This window comes from Schistosoma mansoni (assembly GCF_000237925.1).
Source record: "Schistosoma mansoni, WGS project CABG00000000 data, supercontig 0330, strain Puerto Rico, whole genome shotgun sequence".
In the NCBI taxonomy this organism is placed as follows: Eukaryota; Metazoa; Platyhelminthes; class Trematoda; order Strigeidida; family Schistosomatidae; genus Schistosoma; species Schistosoma mansoni.
Window position 1 is genome coordinate 32,961 of NW_017386181.1, and position 17,437 is coordinate 50,397.

The following is a 17,437-nucleotide window of genomic DNA, read 5'->3' on the forward strand; positions in this document are numbered from 1 at the left end:
CAGGAATAACAGTACACTCTTCTGAAGAAAATCACAGGACAAGGTACAATAACAACGACGTCATCAGTCTCATTATTAATTACTTACCTGTTATTTTAGCGATAAATGGTGATCCAGGTATATGCTCATCTGCAAATTTAATTGTTATTGTATACTGACCAGGTGCAAGTGGCAAATAGCTCACACTACAAGTACCATCAGCATTCTCCACACATTGTATTTCCGCTTTGGAAGGACCCTCTACAGACACCGACAAACCACCTAATATAAGAAAAATAAATAAGAATTGAAAAATTTATTTTAGCAATTTTGAAATGGAAAAGTGTGAGTATGGAGCACATTATTCAAAGATCTGGATTATAAATTAAACATAAAAGGGTTTAATCACTGTAGCTTTTAATTATGTCGATATTTGTAAAGGATTGTATCTTCCCGCTAGTGAGATTAATAATCTCTACTGACATTCATACTTCCTGAGAGGATCTACTAGACATTGCCACTTAGTTGTACGATTTTGTTGCATTTGGATAATGATCAACAGTCTTATCAAGGACATTTGTTTTATCCTATTTGGAACTTATTGGTTGGATGTGCCAATATCCTGATGTTGGTGATTTCATAGAGACTCAAACTCAGTACATTACGCTTTCAGCTCCAATGTGTTATCCACTGAGACAACCGATCAGAAACGTGTGTATACAATTTATAACATCAAAAACAGCAAAATTTTCACAAGATCAAATCCAACAGGTCATATTATCTTGTGGCTAGCTGGACCCAGAAACAACTAATGGTGCTTTTTTCTTTAGATTAATTCCTTAATAATAGATTTTTTTATTATTGTTATATTTTCATCTAAACAGAAATTATGATAAAAGTGTAGTAGTGGTTAAGTGATTAAGGCGTTCAAATAGATTAGTTACTAAGTCGTAGATTCAAACCCTGTCCACATACTTCGGGATTTGAGCGATCGCGTAATATTATTAGCCCTTAAAAATAGGTTGTAGCAGGAGATGTAAAATGGTGGTTGGAGGTAGTCGACAGAAAACCATGGACTTACGTTTCATGCTATTTAGCATGTACCTGTAATCCTGAGGGAACTAATGCTCCCTGAGATTCGAACACGTACCACACAGCTTCACAGAGACAATACGTTTGAACTGTCCAGACCATGACTAACATCATGGAGGAATTAGATATATTTACAATTCATTGATCACTAAGTGTGAGAATCTATATTTGGTGAATGAGGTTAATAAAGAGATATATGATAAAAGTTACATTAAGCCAATAGAGATACTTACCAACACCAGCTTCTTTAGTAACAATAGTAAATTCAGCTAATTGAGAAGTTACACCATGACTAAGACCAGGACCATATGCAGTAATTCGACCAGTGCCAGCAATATCCACATAAAATTTATATGGACTTCCTTGCAATGGCATAGTGATTGTACTATCTGGTGAACCAGATTTTACAGGTGAATGAACATTTATACGTAATTCATGCATTCCATGTTCAACAGGATCATATGTTATAGTAATTGTTTCATCATCATTAATTTTAACTGGAACTTGTTGTTGTAAACCTGACGGACGTAATACAATAGCTGAAATGAATAACAACAAAGAATAGTTGAGAAAAAGAATTATAGTGAATTCAAAATAATCTTAAACAGATATGAAATAACGATTATTAATATTTGGGATTGCAACTTATCAGTCATCATACATGTTGAACAAATTATTAGCCGTTTGGATTTCAGTAGATTAGTGAATTATTCGTTTGAAGTGGAAGATACTGGATTAGAATCTCATTTTGAATGTTAACGCACTTGAATGGAAGTACATCTAGCTGACGGGTTGTTAGCCAACTACCAAAAATATTAAGAATCAAATGAATTTACGGTGAATTGTAGTAGATGTCTGAATCAAAGTACATGGGCTCATTGAGTCTTTTCTTTTTTAATTAAGGTTAATTATTATCGCTTTTATTTAAAAAAGGTTCATTTTGAGTGTACCAAAATGAGAGGATAAGCATCTTCTTTCAATGTTCAATGAAAGTGGAATCTCTAGTACTTCGCCTTTCATTTAGTAGATCATTACTGTATAAAAACAATGTAATTGTCACTGAGGATATCATTTCAAGTTATCTAGATATAACTTCTTTGAGAATGCCACTGTAGTACATTTCAACTTACAGAATAAGAAAAAAGAAAATGAAATCCTCAATAAAAACTATGATTGTATGTATACTAAATGAACAGAAAAATCTTAGGTATTCCGTATTTATAAAACATTGAAAAATAGATGTGGACATAAACATGTAACCTTATCACATAATAAGCAGATATAAATTAATATAGTCATGATTTGTTTGAACATTTTCACTTTATCAGAAGGGGGGTTTCTGGAGATTTTAGTAATTTTATGTAGTGGAAATCATAAGTCAATTAAAGCTAGACCACCATGGAAAACCTGGAAGCACTGGATGGCCGTTTCATCCTATTGTGAGACTCCTCAGAAGTGCGCATCCACGATCCCACCTCGTGAGATTCAAACTCAGAACCTATCAGTCGCGCGCGCCAGCGCTTAACCACTAGACTACTGAGCCGGTATCCAACGGTGTTAATGTCTTTCTTCAACCGATCTACGAAATTAAGCAACCATTCACCAATGTCTTCAGTGAGTTGATATCTCTCAACAGATCTGGTTGAACTTCACTGGTTACTGCTTCTCACTAGAACTCCAACAAAAACCTCATGGAGCCAGTCACTTTAATTAGGTATCAAATGTAAAATAGAATAAATTTTTTAAAAAAAAATTCATGTTTGTGAGACTTTAATCTAATCAAGATGTTTTTTTCTCTCTCATTAAACTTAACAGAAATAAATCTGATCATAAAACAACTCTCATCTTAACAATTGTTTTGAACATGTTCTAATGTACCATTCAAAGGCTATAGTATGAATATATGTATATATGAGTCATTTAGTGTAAAATACGTTCAGATTGTGGCATGTAAAAACGCCTACATCTACTTATCTACATATTGGTTCTTTTAAATTAAATGAATGTATGCACTGTTAGTTTATTTGCTTAAGGTTAAATAAATTAGCCATCAAAGTTAACAACATGTGATTAAAACATACATTGAACATATTCAGAGTACGTATGAATTGAAAAAAACAACTGCTAAATAGTTTGTAGTACACATAGGTATTATGAGAATAGATTGAAAGGATTTAAGTAAATGCTTCGTCCTAATATGGGATATAAATGGGGGGTCTGTTGTAGGACATGGACATCAATTAATCAATAATTGTCCCTGAGATGTCCATGAGATTTTAAATTAATTCAAATAATACTTTTTATTTCAAAAGGAAATTATGCTAAAAAGAATTCAAAACGGAATTTGATGCAAGTAAACTTTAGATTATCCATTCAGATGGTACAGCTATTATTAGGGACGTTATTCTGCAGAATGTTATTATTCACTGAATAATTTCTAAATATAAATGTTTATATATTGTCATCATATGGTGCACGCAATGTCGAGCCACCTAGATTAGTGGCCACATTGCAACTTGATCGATAGCATTCGATCAACACTAAGGAGTTGATACGCATGACATTGATCACCACCCATTGATCAATCAATTGTGATTACATCTCAGTCCTACAGGAGGTCGGTCGAGGCTCGAATAGCTCAGTGGTAACGTCTCTGACTGTGAAGCTGGGTGACACGGGGTCGAATCCGTCAAGGCGTACCAGTTCCCTCAAGATTACAGGTACACCACCCAGCGATCAATCAATTGTAACCAATAATTGTAAATTATTGTGCTCTATTATGTCTATGCAAATTGTTTGTATGAGTTCATCATATATGTAGAGTTTTATTTGTCAGCCCTTATTTAAAACAATATTTCATCATTCGGTATACATTTGTAAAATTTGGCATGTCTAACATGCTTAATGATATTTCATATTCATACGAATTTTGTCAATAACAGATTTAGGTTTTTATTGTTTATCAAAGAATTCAACAGAAACTACAACAACAAAAAATACCTTCAATATTTGCTTTATTTCGAGGAGCTGGTAAACGAAATACAACAGGTCGGTACATAGATGAATGTGACTGAAGAAAAAAATACAATTAAAAGTAATAGTTAGTTGCTAAGTCTAAAAACAATATTACTAATGTTGTATTTCTACTCCAACACACACACGCACATACTCTTTCTCTGTGTTGTGGACAAATTTATCAGCACTAGCTTTAAAGCAAACAATGATATACTTTATATTAAGCAACAAAGATAATGATAATTCCGACAATAATGTCAGTTTCATAATCTTGTTTATTTTATTATTTATTTGAACACATAAATATTGGTACAAGAAAGCACCAAATACATATGCGCCATGCAAATCTCATTTAATTTGTGTGAGGGCTGTGATACTGCCCAGGTGCCTAAACAGAAGCAGGTAGTTTTCTTAAGGGGCCACACCACCAGCCTTTGACCTAAAGGTCTGATCCACAAGGCAGTGTATTATCGTGAGAAGATGCAGTCCCATGGTAGCCAGTGACTAACGATTGATTCATACGCCACTTATTTCTTCAGAATACTGGAGTCCATGTACACCATTGGTTTGGAACCAGGGTTTCCCAACTCCCCTAGGTGGACCCTCCGTGTCCACCAACCTGGTTAAAGCGCCGGACATTCGCTTTTCGTTCTCTCAATTTTGTAAACAACACCGGTGCCACGAGAAGGTAGTGAGTAGGACTTCCCTGGCAGAGTCTATATATGCATGGCCGCGTGAGAGCATTTGGAAAGGTAGAGCGGACTCTCCCCACTCTCGGCCGTACCAGGGCATTTGGGGGCCTATTTTTAAATGAACTAAGTATTTGAAATCATAAAAATGAAATGCTTTAACTACAAAAAATAAATTAACTTCAGAGGTGATCCAGTTGAATCGTACTAGGCAGTCGGTCATGGGCAACATAGGATTTGACGTATATGGATATATTTGAGTTGCCATGCTACATCATCACAGTAAGATGGAATAATCACAACAAATACCAGAATAGTAGAGGTTGTAACAATATCAGTTGCGTTAGAAAATATCAAGTGTAAATAATCTGATTTGAGAAGTATAGATGAATTTGTGGAACAAAAGTCTGAGATAATTTGAAATGTCAAAATCTAAAGAAGGACATCTGTGCCACTGTGATCATCCAATATCCTCAACCGTTTAGTTAAGGTGATTTTACCGGCCCTAACAATACAACTTTCATCTACCTACCTATATGACTCAGTTCAACAGTCGCTGACTTCATAAAATAATGCTAGATATTGATTCGGTCGCTTCTTGACTTCCAAACGACTCCCACATCAGTAAACACCACCAATTGAGGTAAGCAGTGGTTAGTAGATATATATAACGCATGCTTTTGTTGATAAATATTCACTTCCACATGAAACCATCCACCTTCTTCACTTAGTATTTTGCATTTAACCTCAGAACTGTTCATTTAGTAGTTATGAATAATGATTCAAATACAGTATTAACCCAGTTATTAAATTTTTTTTTTCTTAAAAAATTTGCCTAATGTTTACTGGAGTTTTAAACTAAAACACAATACATTGGTGTTTCATTACAATTCAATTACAAATGAATAAATAATTCATGTTTGATGTGGTCACTTAAGGGCAGATTTTGTAACGAAAAGAAAGGGGGAAACAATCAATCTGGCGTGATACAATAAATAAAACTATGAAAGAAAAAGTTAATTATAATAAAATTATCATGAATTAATCATGCAACCCCTTATAATATGAGGACAATAATCTACTTACATTATCATCTGTAATATCTTCAGGGGAGACTACCTAAAGGCATGAGAAAATTAAATTAACAAAAACTGTCGGTTATGATAATAATAATAATAGCAGATTGAATATGAGGAAGGTGAGTTATGACGATAGCTTTAAACAGCAATGGGTGATGACTAGCATTGGAATCCAGGACGCACACTTCGTCCTATTTGGGACTGGTCAGCTAGATGTACCTGAGTATTCTAGATTCCACTACTAGCCAACATCTATCTCTGCCTAAAATTTCTTGGGACATAGTGGCAATATCGAGGTGATCCGTACAGGATCCGCATATACTAAATTTCGATGATCCAAGCAACTAATAAATATCAGTGACAATAACTGTTTCCAGAAAACTAAAGTTTAGCTACGATTAGAACTGATTCACTTAGTATCGGGTTTTAATTAAGTGCTACACATGAAGGAATTATCTAGTATTAGTAAAGATTAAAGTGGTGGCTCATTGTTTAAGTGTTTTTGACTTTCAATCATTAAGTCGCAGGTCCGAACAGCTCCCCAAGCACTACTTTAGTTTTGTCAACTGGGTTGATATTACTAACTCTCACACTTACAGTGTAACTTGTAGCCAAGTGCACAAATTCGTGTCTGGTAAACGATTTAATAGGCAAATGAAGATATTCAGGTGTCTTCGTATGCCCATTTCACTAATACTGTGTACGTTGTAATTCATAAGTCTTTTAGATAAATTCACTCAGAAAGAGTAGCTCATCATTTACTAATCTAAGCCGTGGAGCTTCTCAACTATACTCAGTTATACATTAGCATTCATCGGGATACGAAAGTCCATAAAATTCGAGTAAAATTGGTTCTATTTTTGATAAACATAAAACAGTAACTACTTTCGACTCTGGTCAAATATTTATAACACACAAAGCGGACTTTTGATTTGCACATCAAGATCGTACAAGCCTGACCCATATCAATAATCAAATTGATGTTATCTCGGCAATTTACAGTCACAATCTTCAGTTGTTTGTTTGCTGTTACTTTAAGACAAAAAAACACAACTACTTACTTTCTGCACAAATTCACCATTAGGAATCAGCTGACCACCATAACGCAGTTCTACATTTAATTCACTTAATTGTGTTGGTGTATAATACACACATGTAGTACCGTCACCATTATGTTCTGTTTCAACTGGGAGAAGAGTAGCCGCAGATGAAGATTGATTAATTGGATGCTGAATAACTTGACAAGTTAAGCGACCTTTACCACCCAATGAAGTATCCACTTTAATCACATTTTCTTTACCAACTGGTATAGTTTTCTTTATACCACCTGAAAATCATTTCGATAAAAGTGTATTTGACAAGTAAATGATAGTTAATGATATGATTGACTAAAGCCGACAACAACAAAAAAGTGGCTAAGTTTTACTTACTTTTAATTTCGCATAAATCAGCTCGACCGGTAGCTACACTGTGAACAGTGAATGGACTATCAACCACTTCAGAATCAGCAAACATAACATGAATATTATGGGGTCCTATTAAATATGGTTCATAAGTACAAGATAATAATCCGGTATCACTGACATCACCAGAGGCTAAACTTGTTACAGATGGAACTACTCCATTAGTAGCAACAGATTCACTATCTACAGGTACTGATACAACTCGAACTGGAACAGATTGTCCCTTAGGATCCTATAAAATAGAAAAAAATAAAGTTATTGTTTAAAAATAACCGGGAAAAAGAGAAAGAAATCAATGCAAATCTGGCATTTACATACAAAACACGAATAAGAGAAGATCATGAATAACGTACACGCCATTTGTGAGAAGAACCTATCAATCTCTAAAGCCACAACTTTCAAATAATTTATACTCTGAAAATAACTACAGAAGTGACAGTTTACAGGGATGTATGCAGTACACGTCAAAAATACACCAACTAACAGTTTGCTTTCATTCAAACCAATTAATATTATCTGAAGATACAACAGATTATTGATTCAATTCATTAATGCGACGTCATGGCACCACATTTCAGATCAGTCAAGAATGAAAAAAATTCTAGACATATAATTTCAAAGTATAGTTACAAATACACGTTTCTTTCAAACATGTTAGTCACTAAGTTGTAATGTTATGTTTGTCAACTTCTTAGTACTGGTAGAATGTTATCTATTCAGGAAGAAAATAATTTAGAGTATTGTCTTAGACATAACACTGAGTAAACTTGGTTACAATCCCACGGGGAGCATTAGTTCCTACAAGATTCTGAATATGTCTAAACGGTTAAAACTATTTATTAACTAAACCTACACGTCCAGGGTTTCTTGAGTAGAAATTTCATCCTGAATAGATGACAATGAGTTAATCAAAACAACTTAGTAAAACAAAATAAAGTATATATGAATTCTCTTACAGTAATTCCTAGAGTTAAATCTCCCATACCAGCTTCACGAGCATCAACTGTAAAAGTTGCTGGTAGACTGGCAAGAACAGGACCTTTAATCCCTGCACCTAAAACACGAACAAGTTTCGGTTCAGATGCTTTTCTTATTTTTACAACATATGGTGAACCAGGAACATGAACATCATCATAGGTGACTTCAATTCGACAAGGACCATCTGTTTCAGGAGTATATGTAACCTTATAATAATGTTGTTGACTTGAATCTTTTTCTGATCCTCCACCAAAAGGTTGAATAATTGCAGGACATAATTCCCCACCAGATTTAGGAGTATACATAACCTGAAAAAAACACAACAAAAGAAAAGTTCCCAGAAAAACAAATAAAATAAAGAACCTTAGGTAAAATAACCATTACACTTACTTTCAAGTATGAAACTTGCATCGTGTAAAAAGTAAATTACAAATTTATGGATAGGAAATATGAAATCTAAGTTAATTAAAAGTAATTCTAGACGATTTTTAAATAAACTGAGTGTGACACACATAATAGAGTTCCTGGAACTAAGTGTTGAGCTAACTAACCCCTATGAATTATTTGAATCGGAAAATTAGAAAAGTTTACTGATAAACGAGTAGCAAAAGTTAAAAGTAACTATAAGAGACACTTTATCAGAGTTTGTTGTAAGGAGATAAGTTATTTGTTATTGAACATATTGAACCGATGTGTGGTCGGATTCAGTTGTACAATAAATTATCAAATAAAATAGTAGATGTGCATTTAAATAAATAAAACAATCTATAGAATACCCTTAGGCGTGCATCACCAGCATTTTTTGTATCCACAGTAAAGTAGGCTGGCCATCCAGCACGTAATAAACCAGATTCTAAACCAGAACCATAGCATCTAACTTGGTTAGGATCAACTTTCGGATGAACATTCACATTAAATGGACTTCCTAAATAAATTTTAGAATAAAAATAATAATGATCAGTATTAACATGAAGTATGAATTTTATTATCTGTAATAAATAAATATCAACAGATTCAACATTTGTGAACATTTACACCATTGGTTCATAGTTCAGTAGTCAACAGATTAGGCATTAGTGTGGGTTTGATCCCTAGTGGTGAGGTAGTGGATGTACATTGTTGAGGAGTCTTTAATACTAGCGCGAGACAGCGGTCCATTGATTCCAGGTTTCCAATAGTGGTCTAGCTAAGATTTGTTCACGATGCAATAGAGATTCATCTTGATTACATAACAACTAGGCAAACGATTTTATCTATGGGAAAGAAAACAGTCAAAATATATTCTAAATAAAGCATGTAAACAATATGACCATCTGCACTCACGCTTAGAGGGGAATTATAATTATATTAATATAAAATACGATTGACGAAAATACAAATTACTTCTCGAATACATGGAGAAGGTTTGATTTTTCGTAGGAACACTTACTCAGCCCATGAAGTAATTGACTGTTGGATTGAGCCGTATTGGTAAATTCAGACTTCTTGGTTGAAGTCGGCGATAATATGATAATCAATGGTTGGAAACGTTGGATGACACTGTTCAAAACAAGTCACACGAACGCTTTGTCTGCTCTTAGATATTGAGTTATTCCTTGATTCCATGATTTCTCATTCTTTTTACAATAGACTAGGATTGATGTTGTCCGTGTATTTTAATGATTGACTTATGTTTAGGTATTTAATTTTTATCACTTTACTTTATAGGTATATTTCCAATCCCATTACTATTAGAATAAAATGATTAAGTTTTATACTACATTTGTAAAATAGTGTAATTCGATTATTTTTAACCTGTCGAAGTATTAAAGAACTTATACTATGACAATAGATACACATTTATATGAGGACTGAAATATGTAAAATGAATGCAAGTCAATGGGCTTAAGATGGGTATGTGCTTAAATTGAAGGTTTATGTAAATGACGATATCATTAGTGGATGTATTTTCTGTAAACACGTAAACTGGAAAGGATTGCCCAGGATAGGGTTGGATGGAGAATACTGGTGTGCGGCCTATGCTCCTCCACGAGGGGTAACAGGCGTAAGTAACGTAAACAGTGTGCAATATACTCGTCAACTTGATAAAAGTTCTAACCCTTAGAGTTTACAACTGCTGTATTATCCTATTGTGAATAAATTTTTAAAACACATATTTAGGCAAGTTGTACAAGTTCGACCAATGAATAAATCAAATTAAAAAAAACATTTTAATGTAAAAAGCTTACCTGGAACATTTACATCATTGAATCGTACATATACAGCATAAGAGCCACAAACAGATGGTGTATAGTAAACAGTACATGTACCATTACGATTATCATGACAGTCGATCGGTGCTTCACTTGGACCTTCAACAGCTAAACCTAAACCACCTTGCCCAGCTCCGGTTAAATCTACCGTGAAACTTGTCTGGACACCAGGTTTTAAGTGGGGTCCATTTTCTAAACCAGGACCATAGGCTTTTACACGATTTGGATCACAACCAGGAACAACATTAATATGAAACGGACTTCCTGGTACTGGTAAACCTTCATAATTTACATGAATTTTATGTTGACCTGATGGTCGACGCCAGCAGAAAACAAAACAAAAGATGAAAAAATACAAGATTCATCAGTGTTCCCTTAAATCAGTTTAGTTTATTACATAATACTGAATTCATGCAATATAACACGACTGATAGAAAAATGGAATGATTCACGCCGCTATATATGTATATTAATAAATTAAAGATAATATACGACTCAATAAGAAAGTACTCATGTTGGGAAAGTAATATGATGAAAAGATGTTTAAAATTCAACTATATACTAACAATAACTACATATCTCCTATTTCAGGAGATAAAATACCGGCGTTCCCTTCTAGGATATCTTCAGATCATCGAGAAAAACTACGCATTAACTAGATAGCTTATAAGCGAGTCGAATAGCTTGAAAGATGACTACTATAGGACCATTTTAAAACTACTAGTCTATAGAAGGAAAAATCACTTCACGTAAATATAATTCTTGATGTTGGCGGTTAACATTTAGGAGCATGATAACACACCTTAGTCTGAAGCAGTAGGACGTTGGAATAGTTTGGTGAAAGAAAAAGTGTCAAAATAAATAGATGGATATCATGTGAATAACTATGAAGCCATAAGTTGAAGTGTTCACAGATCACTGAAGTTATCACTTTTCTTTAACAAGACATGTAGATAGGGTTAAAATAAAACTCTATAGCTAATTGATGAATAGAGTCTAATTTGATCATGATCAATTTAACCATCATGTTTAGTCCAATCAAAAACAAATGTGCTTTTCGAAGATGTATCTATTTAACGTTTTATAGATAACATAAAACAATCTACACACCCAGTTTCAATTACGAAAGTAAGCCACTGAATCATTGAATAAGAATTAAATATAAGCGGTATGGGAGAAGTTTCCTTCGTTGCATCTTGACGTAAGATATAAATTTTCTTAACAAGCGATCGGCACCGTGCACAAGATTTTTTTAATGCTACCATGATCTGAGCTTCTTTTTAGGTTTTTCGTGTACACTATACATGCTTGAATCACCTAAGTAAACTAAAATAACACAAGTCAGTGTATAAAGTCGTATTTCTACATACTAAATGCGTATACTTATAACTCAGGTGTATTTAAAGATGGACGGAATAATCGGGACACGGAAATGAAGTCGGTTACTATGATTAGGTAAGTAATTCAGTCACCGTAGCCTACCAACGGATATGACTTTGAGGTATAGCATGGTTGTCCGGTTTAATTAATCCATCCAATGTCTAACGCATTAGAATGATTAAAGTAACGATAACTTAATAAAGACTTTCAAAAAATTGGTAAGAGATGGGATTGAGAACTGAAAATAGTTTGCTTAAAATGACAAATGAGTAATAGCTAACAGTGATTTGAATCGACCGCCAGGTTATGATTCAAAGAGTAAATTTCCGAGACTTTCTTTAATCTTTAAGAGGACAAGTATTCACCCTAATCTTTAGGAAACAATGAGTCAAGTGTTATAAATGCTCTGAAATTCGACAAAATTTAGATTTTCAATTTTAATACACATAAAGAAGGCTAAAAATGTATCATTGAGGCAAACACATCAATGATTTTCTCTGAATAAAAAACGGACTAATATTGTAGAATGATCACCGCCATATTTAGAAAGTAGTATGTCATAACATATTATCAACAAAACAAGACCCAATAAGGATGTACCATCAAATAACTCACCTTCTTCTAATGGAGTATAATTACAAATATATGTACCATCTTTATTGCTTAACACTTGACAGGCTGATTTGCCATTATCTGGACCAGTAAGAACAGCTGTGACAGTTCCTTCAGAATGCGGATCAATAGCTGATGCATCTACAGTGAACTTGACGTAGGAAGCTTTGTGAACTTCTAGAAGTGTGAAAAAGGAAGTCGAAAAGGAGAACAGGTAAGCAAATGCATAGGTTTAAAATCTCACGATTGATTTTTAAAAACTACAATATAAAGTCGGGGAAATTATTTACAGATTATTAACCATTACACGCTATCAGGCGATGTTTTGTACATGCAACGTTGGATTTCCAGAACCAATTAGCTACAAAATATGCAAACCAGGGAGAGAGCACATGCGGTGACAGATAGTCCAGTCAATAAACATAGGAACGCACCATTAGAAGAATCTACTCCAACTCCATAACAGATGACATCATCTACTGTTAAATTTGGTTTATCAGCAGGATATGCTTGAACAAAGAATGGACTACCAGATATATGCGATTTATCATCATACACCACATTTATAGTATAACAACCTGGTAGTAATGGTGTATAGTTGACACCACATGTTCCATTCCCATTATCTATACAATGAATTTTTGCTTCACTTGGTCCAGCAATAGTTACACTCAATGGAGCAGGTGGAACGTTTACACTATTAATCACAAAATCAGCTGGTTGATTAACAATAGCTTTATCAAGTCCTGAACCTTGAGCTGTAATTTGATAAGCATGTTCTTCCGGCATTGCTTGAGGCCATTTACTTTTGGCTATTACTTCAGTCTATTTTTGAAAAATAGGAAGTGTAAAGATAAGGAAAATGTTAGCAATTGATGAAGAGTAAGGTATTGATCTGCCATGCTAACTGATTGTCGTCATGCAATGTCAAGAAATATTTATAAATGACAGTGATTTCTGATAAAGAATAGAAATGAAAGGGTATAATAAATGGCAATTTTGAAGATACATGCGTTAATGCTTCCAATGATGGGCAGTCCTCAGTCAGGCAGCCATAACCATTGTAGAATCTGATATATATTTGCATTTTCCAAGTTGCATACTACAACAACACACCAAGATGAAAGTATAAGAACAAAATCCATAGTAGTTTAAATAGTAAGAGTATCAGTAGTAGCAAAAAAAGTTAGGGATATGCAGATAATATGACATGCAAGCATTCACATATGAAGTTGAAAGACGGAAAGACATAAGCATCAAGACGAAAGAAATTAAAGAGTTCAGTGATATTTTTTGTGCATTACTTTCTCTTCTTCAGTTATAAATGGCCTGGGAGGATACTTTTGAACTGGTGACAATGGAATACAGTTTGTATTATGTGAAGTATTATTACTATTATCCTGATTAACCGACTGACAATCAACATTAATTGATAACTCGCTTTCATTTGATGAAGTTGTTAAATGGTTATTACATTTCATATGTTGAAGCAATTCCGTTTTATTGTTCTGTCCAAATTCTTTCAAATAACCATTAGTAATAAAAATCCTATGGGTATTCTCATGAGGACAACTTGAGTATTCATTATTATCACCATTAATCAAGGATTTCTTTGTATGAAATTGATTATCCGTTTTTTCTAAGATGCCATTCATTTTTCTATATGAATTGTCTTTCGTTGACTCATTATAGCCGTTGTTATTAATTTCCACGTCAGAAATATTATTATTATTATTATTATCATCGGGAATCCTCGTTTGGTGTAATTCTTCCTCATTAGGTTTACAACTGTACAAATCTATATCGTTACTGTTTACACGGTCAAGAGCAGTTGATTCCACATTATTCATCACATTAATTATATTCATTTCATGGAGAATATTCTTATTATCTACCATGATTTGAACATTATAACAAGTACATTGTGTGTTATTATCATTGATTGTAAATGTGCATAAAATACTATCAGTTGTTTCAACGTTTAGATTAGCTGGTAAACAGACTTCAGGATCATCTACAGACTGAATGTTTACAACTAAATGATCTAATATATCTACAGCATCTTTAGTGTAAATCCTAAATTGATTAGTTGAATGTGGAGTAATGGCTAAAAATAGAAAGATATATTAAATTATTTCATAAATAATAATAATATATAGGCAATACTAGACAAATAAAACTCGATCATAGGTTACAGTAATAGATGAACATTGATGACAACTAAATATTCCTGATATGATAGGAATAAAGTGAATGAAGAGGTGTAACACTGATAGCTTCAAAGTGTTGTAGACATTGAGTTAAGGATGCTCTATTAGGTTAAAAAGATACAAGTAAGAGATATGAATGATTATATCAGTTTTAAAGCAGAACATACACAAACATTGTTTAGTTTTCTTATAACCTTAAAATAAATGACAACAGAGGTTGAATTAAACAAAGATAGATAATGGCTAGCAGTGGAATCTAGGACGCGCGTTTCGTCCTATTTTGGACTCGTCAGCTGGATGTACCTGCATCTCAGAGTTGATGTCCACTCTGGAACTCGAACCCAGTACCTTTCACTTCAAACGCCATGGCGTTATCCACTCGGCGGCATCAATGGGAAGATTCAAACAAACAATACTAAGTGAACTTACAGGTTGAATTACTTACTTAAAAAAAAACTTTGAAAGCAACAACTATGATATAAATTGAACTTTCAGTTACTAACCATTTTAGTGCAACAAGTAAAACGTTAAAATAGAAAACATGTATCCTTCTGAAGTTTCCGCTACAGACGGTTTGTGCTAAAAACAATGTTAACTAAGCTGTTAGGAAACCACTAACCAGGCCTCTCTTTTAGATAGAGGAGGAAATTTAAGATGTGATGTGAGATGAGCACTATCATAATGGTAACTAAAAGATAGAAAATCGGTTTACTTAGAAAGATGAAAATTAATCGGTGGTGTGATGAGGATTTACTACTGATAAGAAAGTATGGAGATGATGTGACTGCCCACAAAAGTAGGTGATTTCAAATGAACCATGAAAGATTCAAAATAAAATATTTTCTGATGACTAACTTCAACAAGCCAATCCAACGACGCAAAGATAACACATTTTCCGAGAGAACTTCCTGTACATGATATTTCATTTCTGTTATAGTTATAATATCTTATGCCTAACTAAATCGTTTATACTTCGCGCTTTATTAAACAACAATTTGATTAGTAGTCCTATTGGCCTGGATATGTATATATGTAATGGTCAGTTTCAACGCTAAATTCATGCTGATAATTTGTTGACCATACAACAAATAGTCAATAAACACCGATTACTGTTAGTATCTCACTTGGTACCTCATACATATAAGTCTTGATATGTGTTTAAGAAGTTAATCGGAAAGACTCCTAAGCTGTTTGAACCGGGGATTAATAATAATTCGAACTTTTTAACATAATACAATACAGTTTTGCTAACAAATTATCATATTTATTATTCGTTTTATTTCCCTCTTGAAAACTAAATAAGTACAAAATAGTAAGTATAACACAATACAGTAGTCCGTTAGAGTAAAGCATTAAAAAAACATTGAAAATAAATATTTTCATAGCTGAAAGCGTGAGTCAATTGAAGCTAGACCACCAGGTAAAACCTGGAAGCACTGTCGCATAGGTGTATACACTCTCTATCTTCCCTTAAAACTTGAGATTAAAATTGCTTCATAACTTTCTTCCTGTACTACATCCTTATATACAACCCTTCTTTTATATATTACCACCTCTAAATTAACTACTTCTATGAATCCGGTGTTCATCTTGTTGTGCTAACGAGGTATGGCAACTTGGACCGATGCATATATGTGCCTGTTCCCACGTTGTAGCTGACTGACTGATTTCCGATTGATGTTACGTACTACTTATGTCTGTCGATATAAGTAACGTACAACACAATATTACTTTCCAGTTTGATCCCATAAACTGAAATAGTTGTAGAAAGATTTGAACTGATAATATATATTTGTTTAAATTTATAAGTTTTTTAACCATCACATGTCTAACATTCCATTCTTGTTGTCAATTCTTAACTGTTGATGTAAAAGTATGTACAGAGGTTTGAGGCATGATTTCGAACCGAGTGGCATGCTCATCAACCGATGAAACGATTTGCGTCTTTGTGTGCCCGCTATCCTCGAGTTAATGGTTTCTGCTCGAATATGAACATCAAGTTATCCTGAGGAGTTTACCCTTAAACACAGATAGTGTTTCTTGTTATTTCAACTTGAACATTTTAAGTTTAAAAATGTCATTTAATGCATTACATACACCATCTTGTCTGGGTCTTGCCATTTCATGAACCATGAAGCAAACTCACAACATAATTGTAACAGCTGGAGCAACGCCTAATTCAACGAACACACAAACACGCAAATTGTTTCATCAGTTGATGAGCATGGCACTCGGTTCGAAATCATACCCCAAACTTCTATACATAACTCCTGAGCAACTACAAACTCCTTTTTCTTCTGCCCTTATCTGTCAGTTATACGAAAATGATGTAAAAGTATGTTATGAAAGTAATTAGTATATTCATTGATTTTCGATATCAATAGTAGTAATGATATAATATCAAAAGTAAAATTCTATTCATATTACATAATCTAATGAATTTTTATTAGTAGTCATCATTATGAATGATGAATGGCTCATTTTTACAATGTAGTATGTATAGTTGATTTTGTAAATTAGTTTACAAAATATAGTACAATATTGCTAAATAGATTATTGATTCTTATTCGGTGATTGGTAAATATTTATTTTCAGAAGGGGTTTTGTGGAGATTTAGTATTTTCATAGTTGAAAGCGTGAGTCAATTGAAGCTAGACTACCAGGGAAAACCTGGAAGCACTGGACGGC

General features: G+C 33.6%; 1 protein-coding gene across 1 annotated transcript in view; it reads right to left on the reverse strand.

The window, feature by feature from the left end:
- Nucleotides 1-17,437, reverse strand: part of Smp_156590 (filamin-related) — a gene marked incomplete at both ends in the record, with an annotated part of 43,247 nt that overhangs the window by 22,707 nt on the left and 3,103 nt on the right. The window contains 10 exons of the mRNA XM_018792367.1: nucleotides 88-261; nucleotides 1,305-1,610; nucleotides 4,072-4,141; nucleotides 5,862-5,894; nucleotides 6,916-7,181; nucleotides 7,285-7,549; nucleotides 8,274-8,603; nucleotides 9,072-9,220; nucleotides 10,524-10,856; nucleotides 12,543-12,716. Coding sequence (XP_018644284.1) covers nucleotides 88-261; nucleotides 1,305-1,610; nucleotides 4,072-4,141; nucleotides 5,862-5,894; nucleotides 6,916-7,181; nucleotides 7,285-7,549; nucleotides 8,274-8,603; nucleotides 9,072-9,220; nucleotides 10,524-10,856; nucleotides 12,543-12,716 — 2,100 coding nt within the window. The remainder of the gene's footprint in view (nucleotides 1-87; nucleotides 262-1,304; nucleotides 1,611-4,071; nucleotides 4,142-5,861; nucleotides 5,895-6,915; nucleotides 7,182-7,284; nucleotides 7,550-8,273; nucleotides 8,604-9,071; nucleotides 9,221-10,523; nucleotides 10,857-12,542; nucleotides 12,717-17,437) is intronic.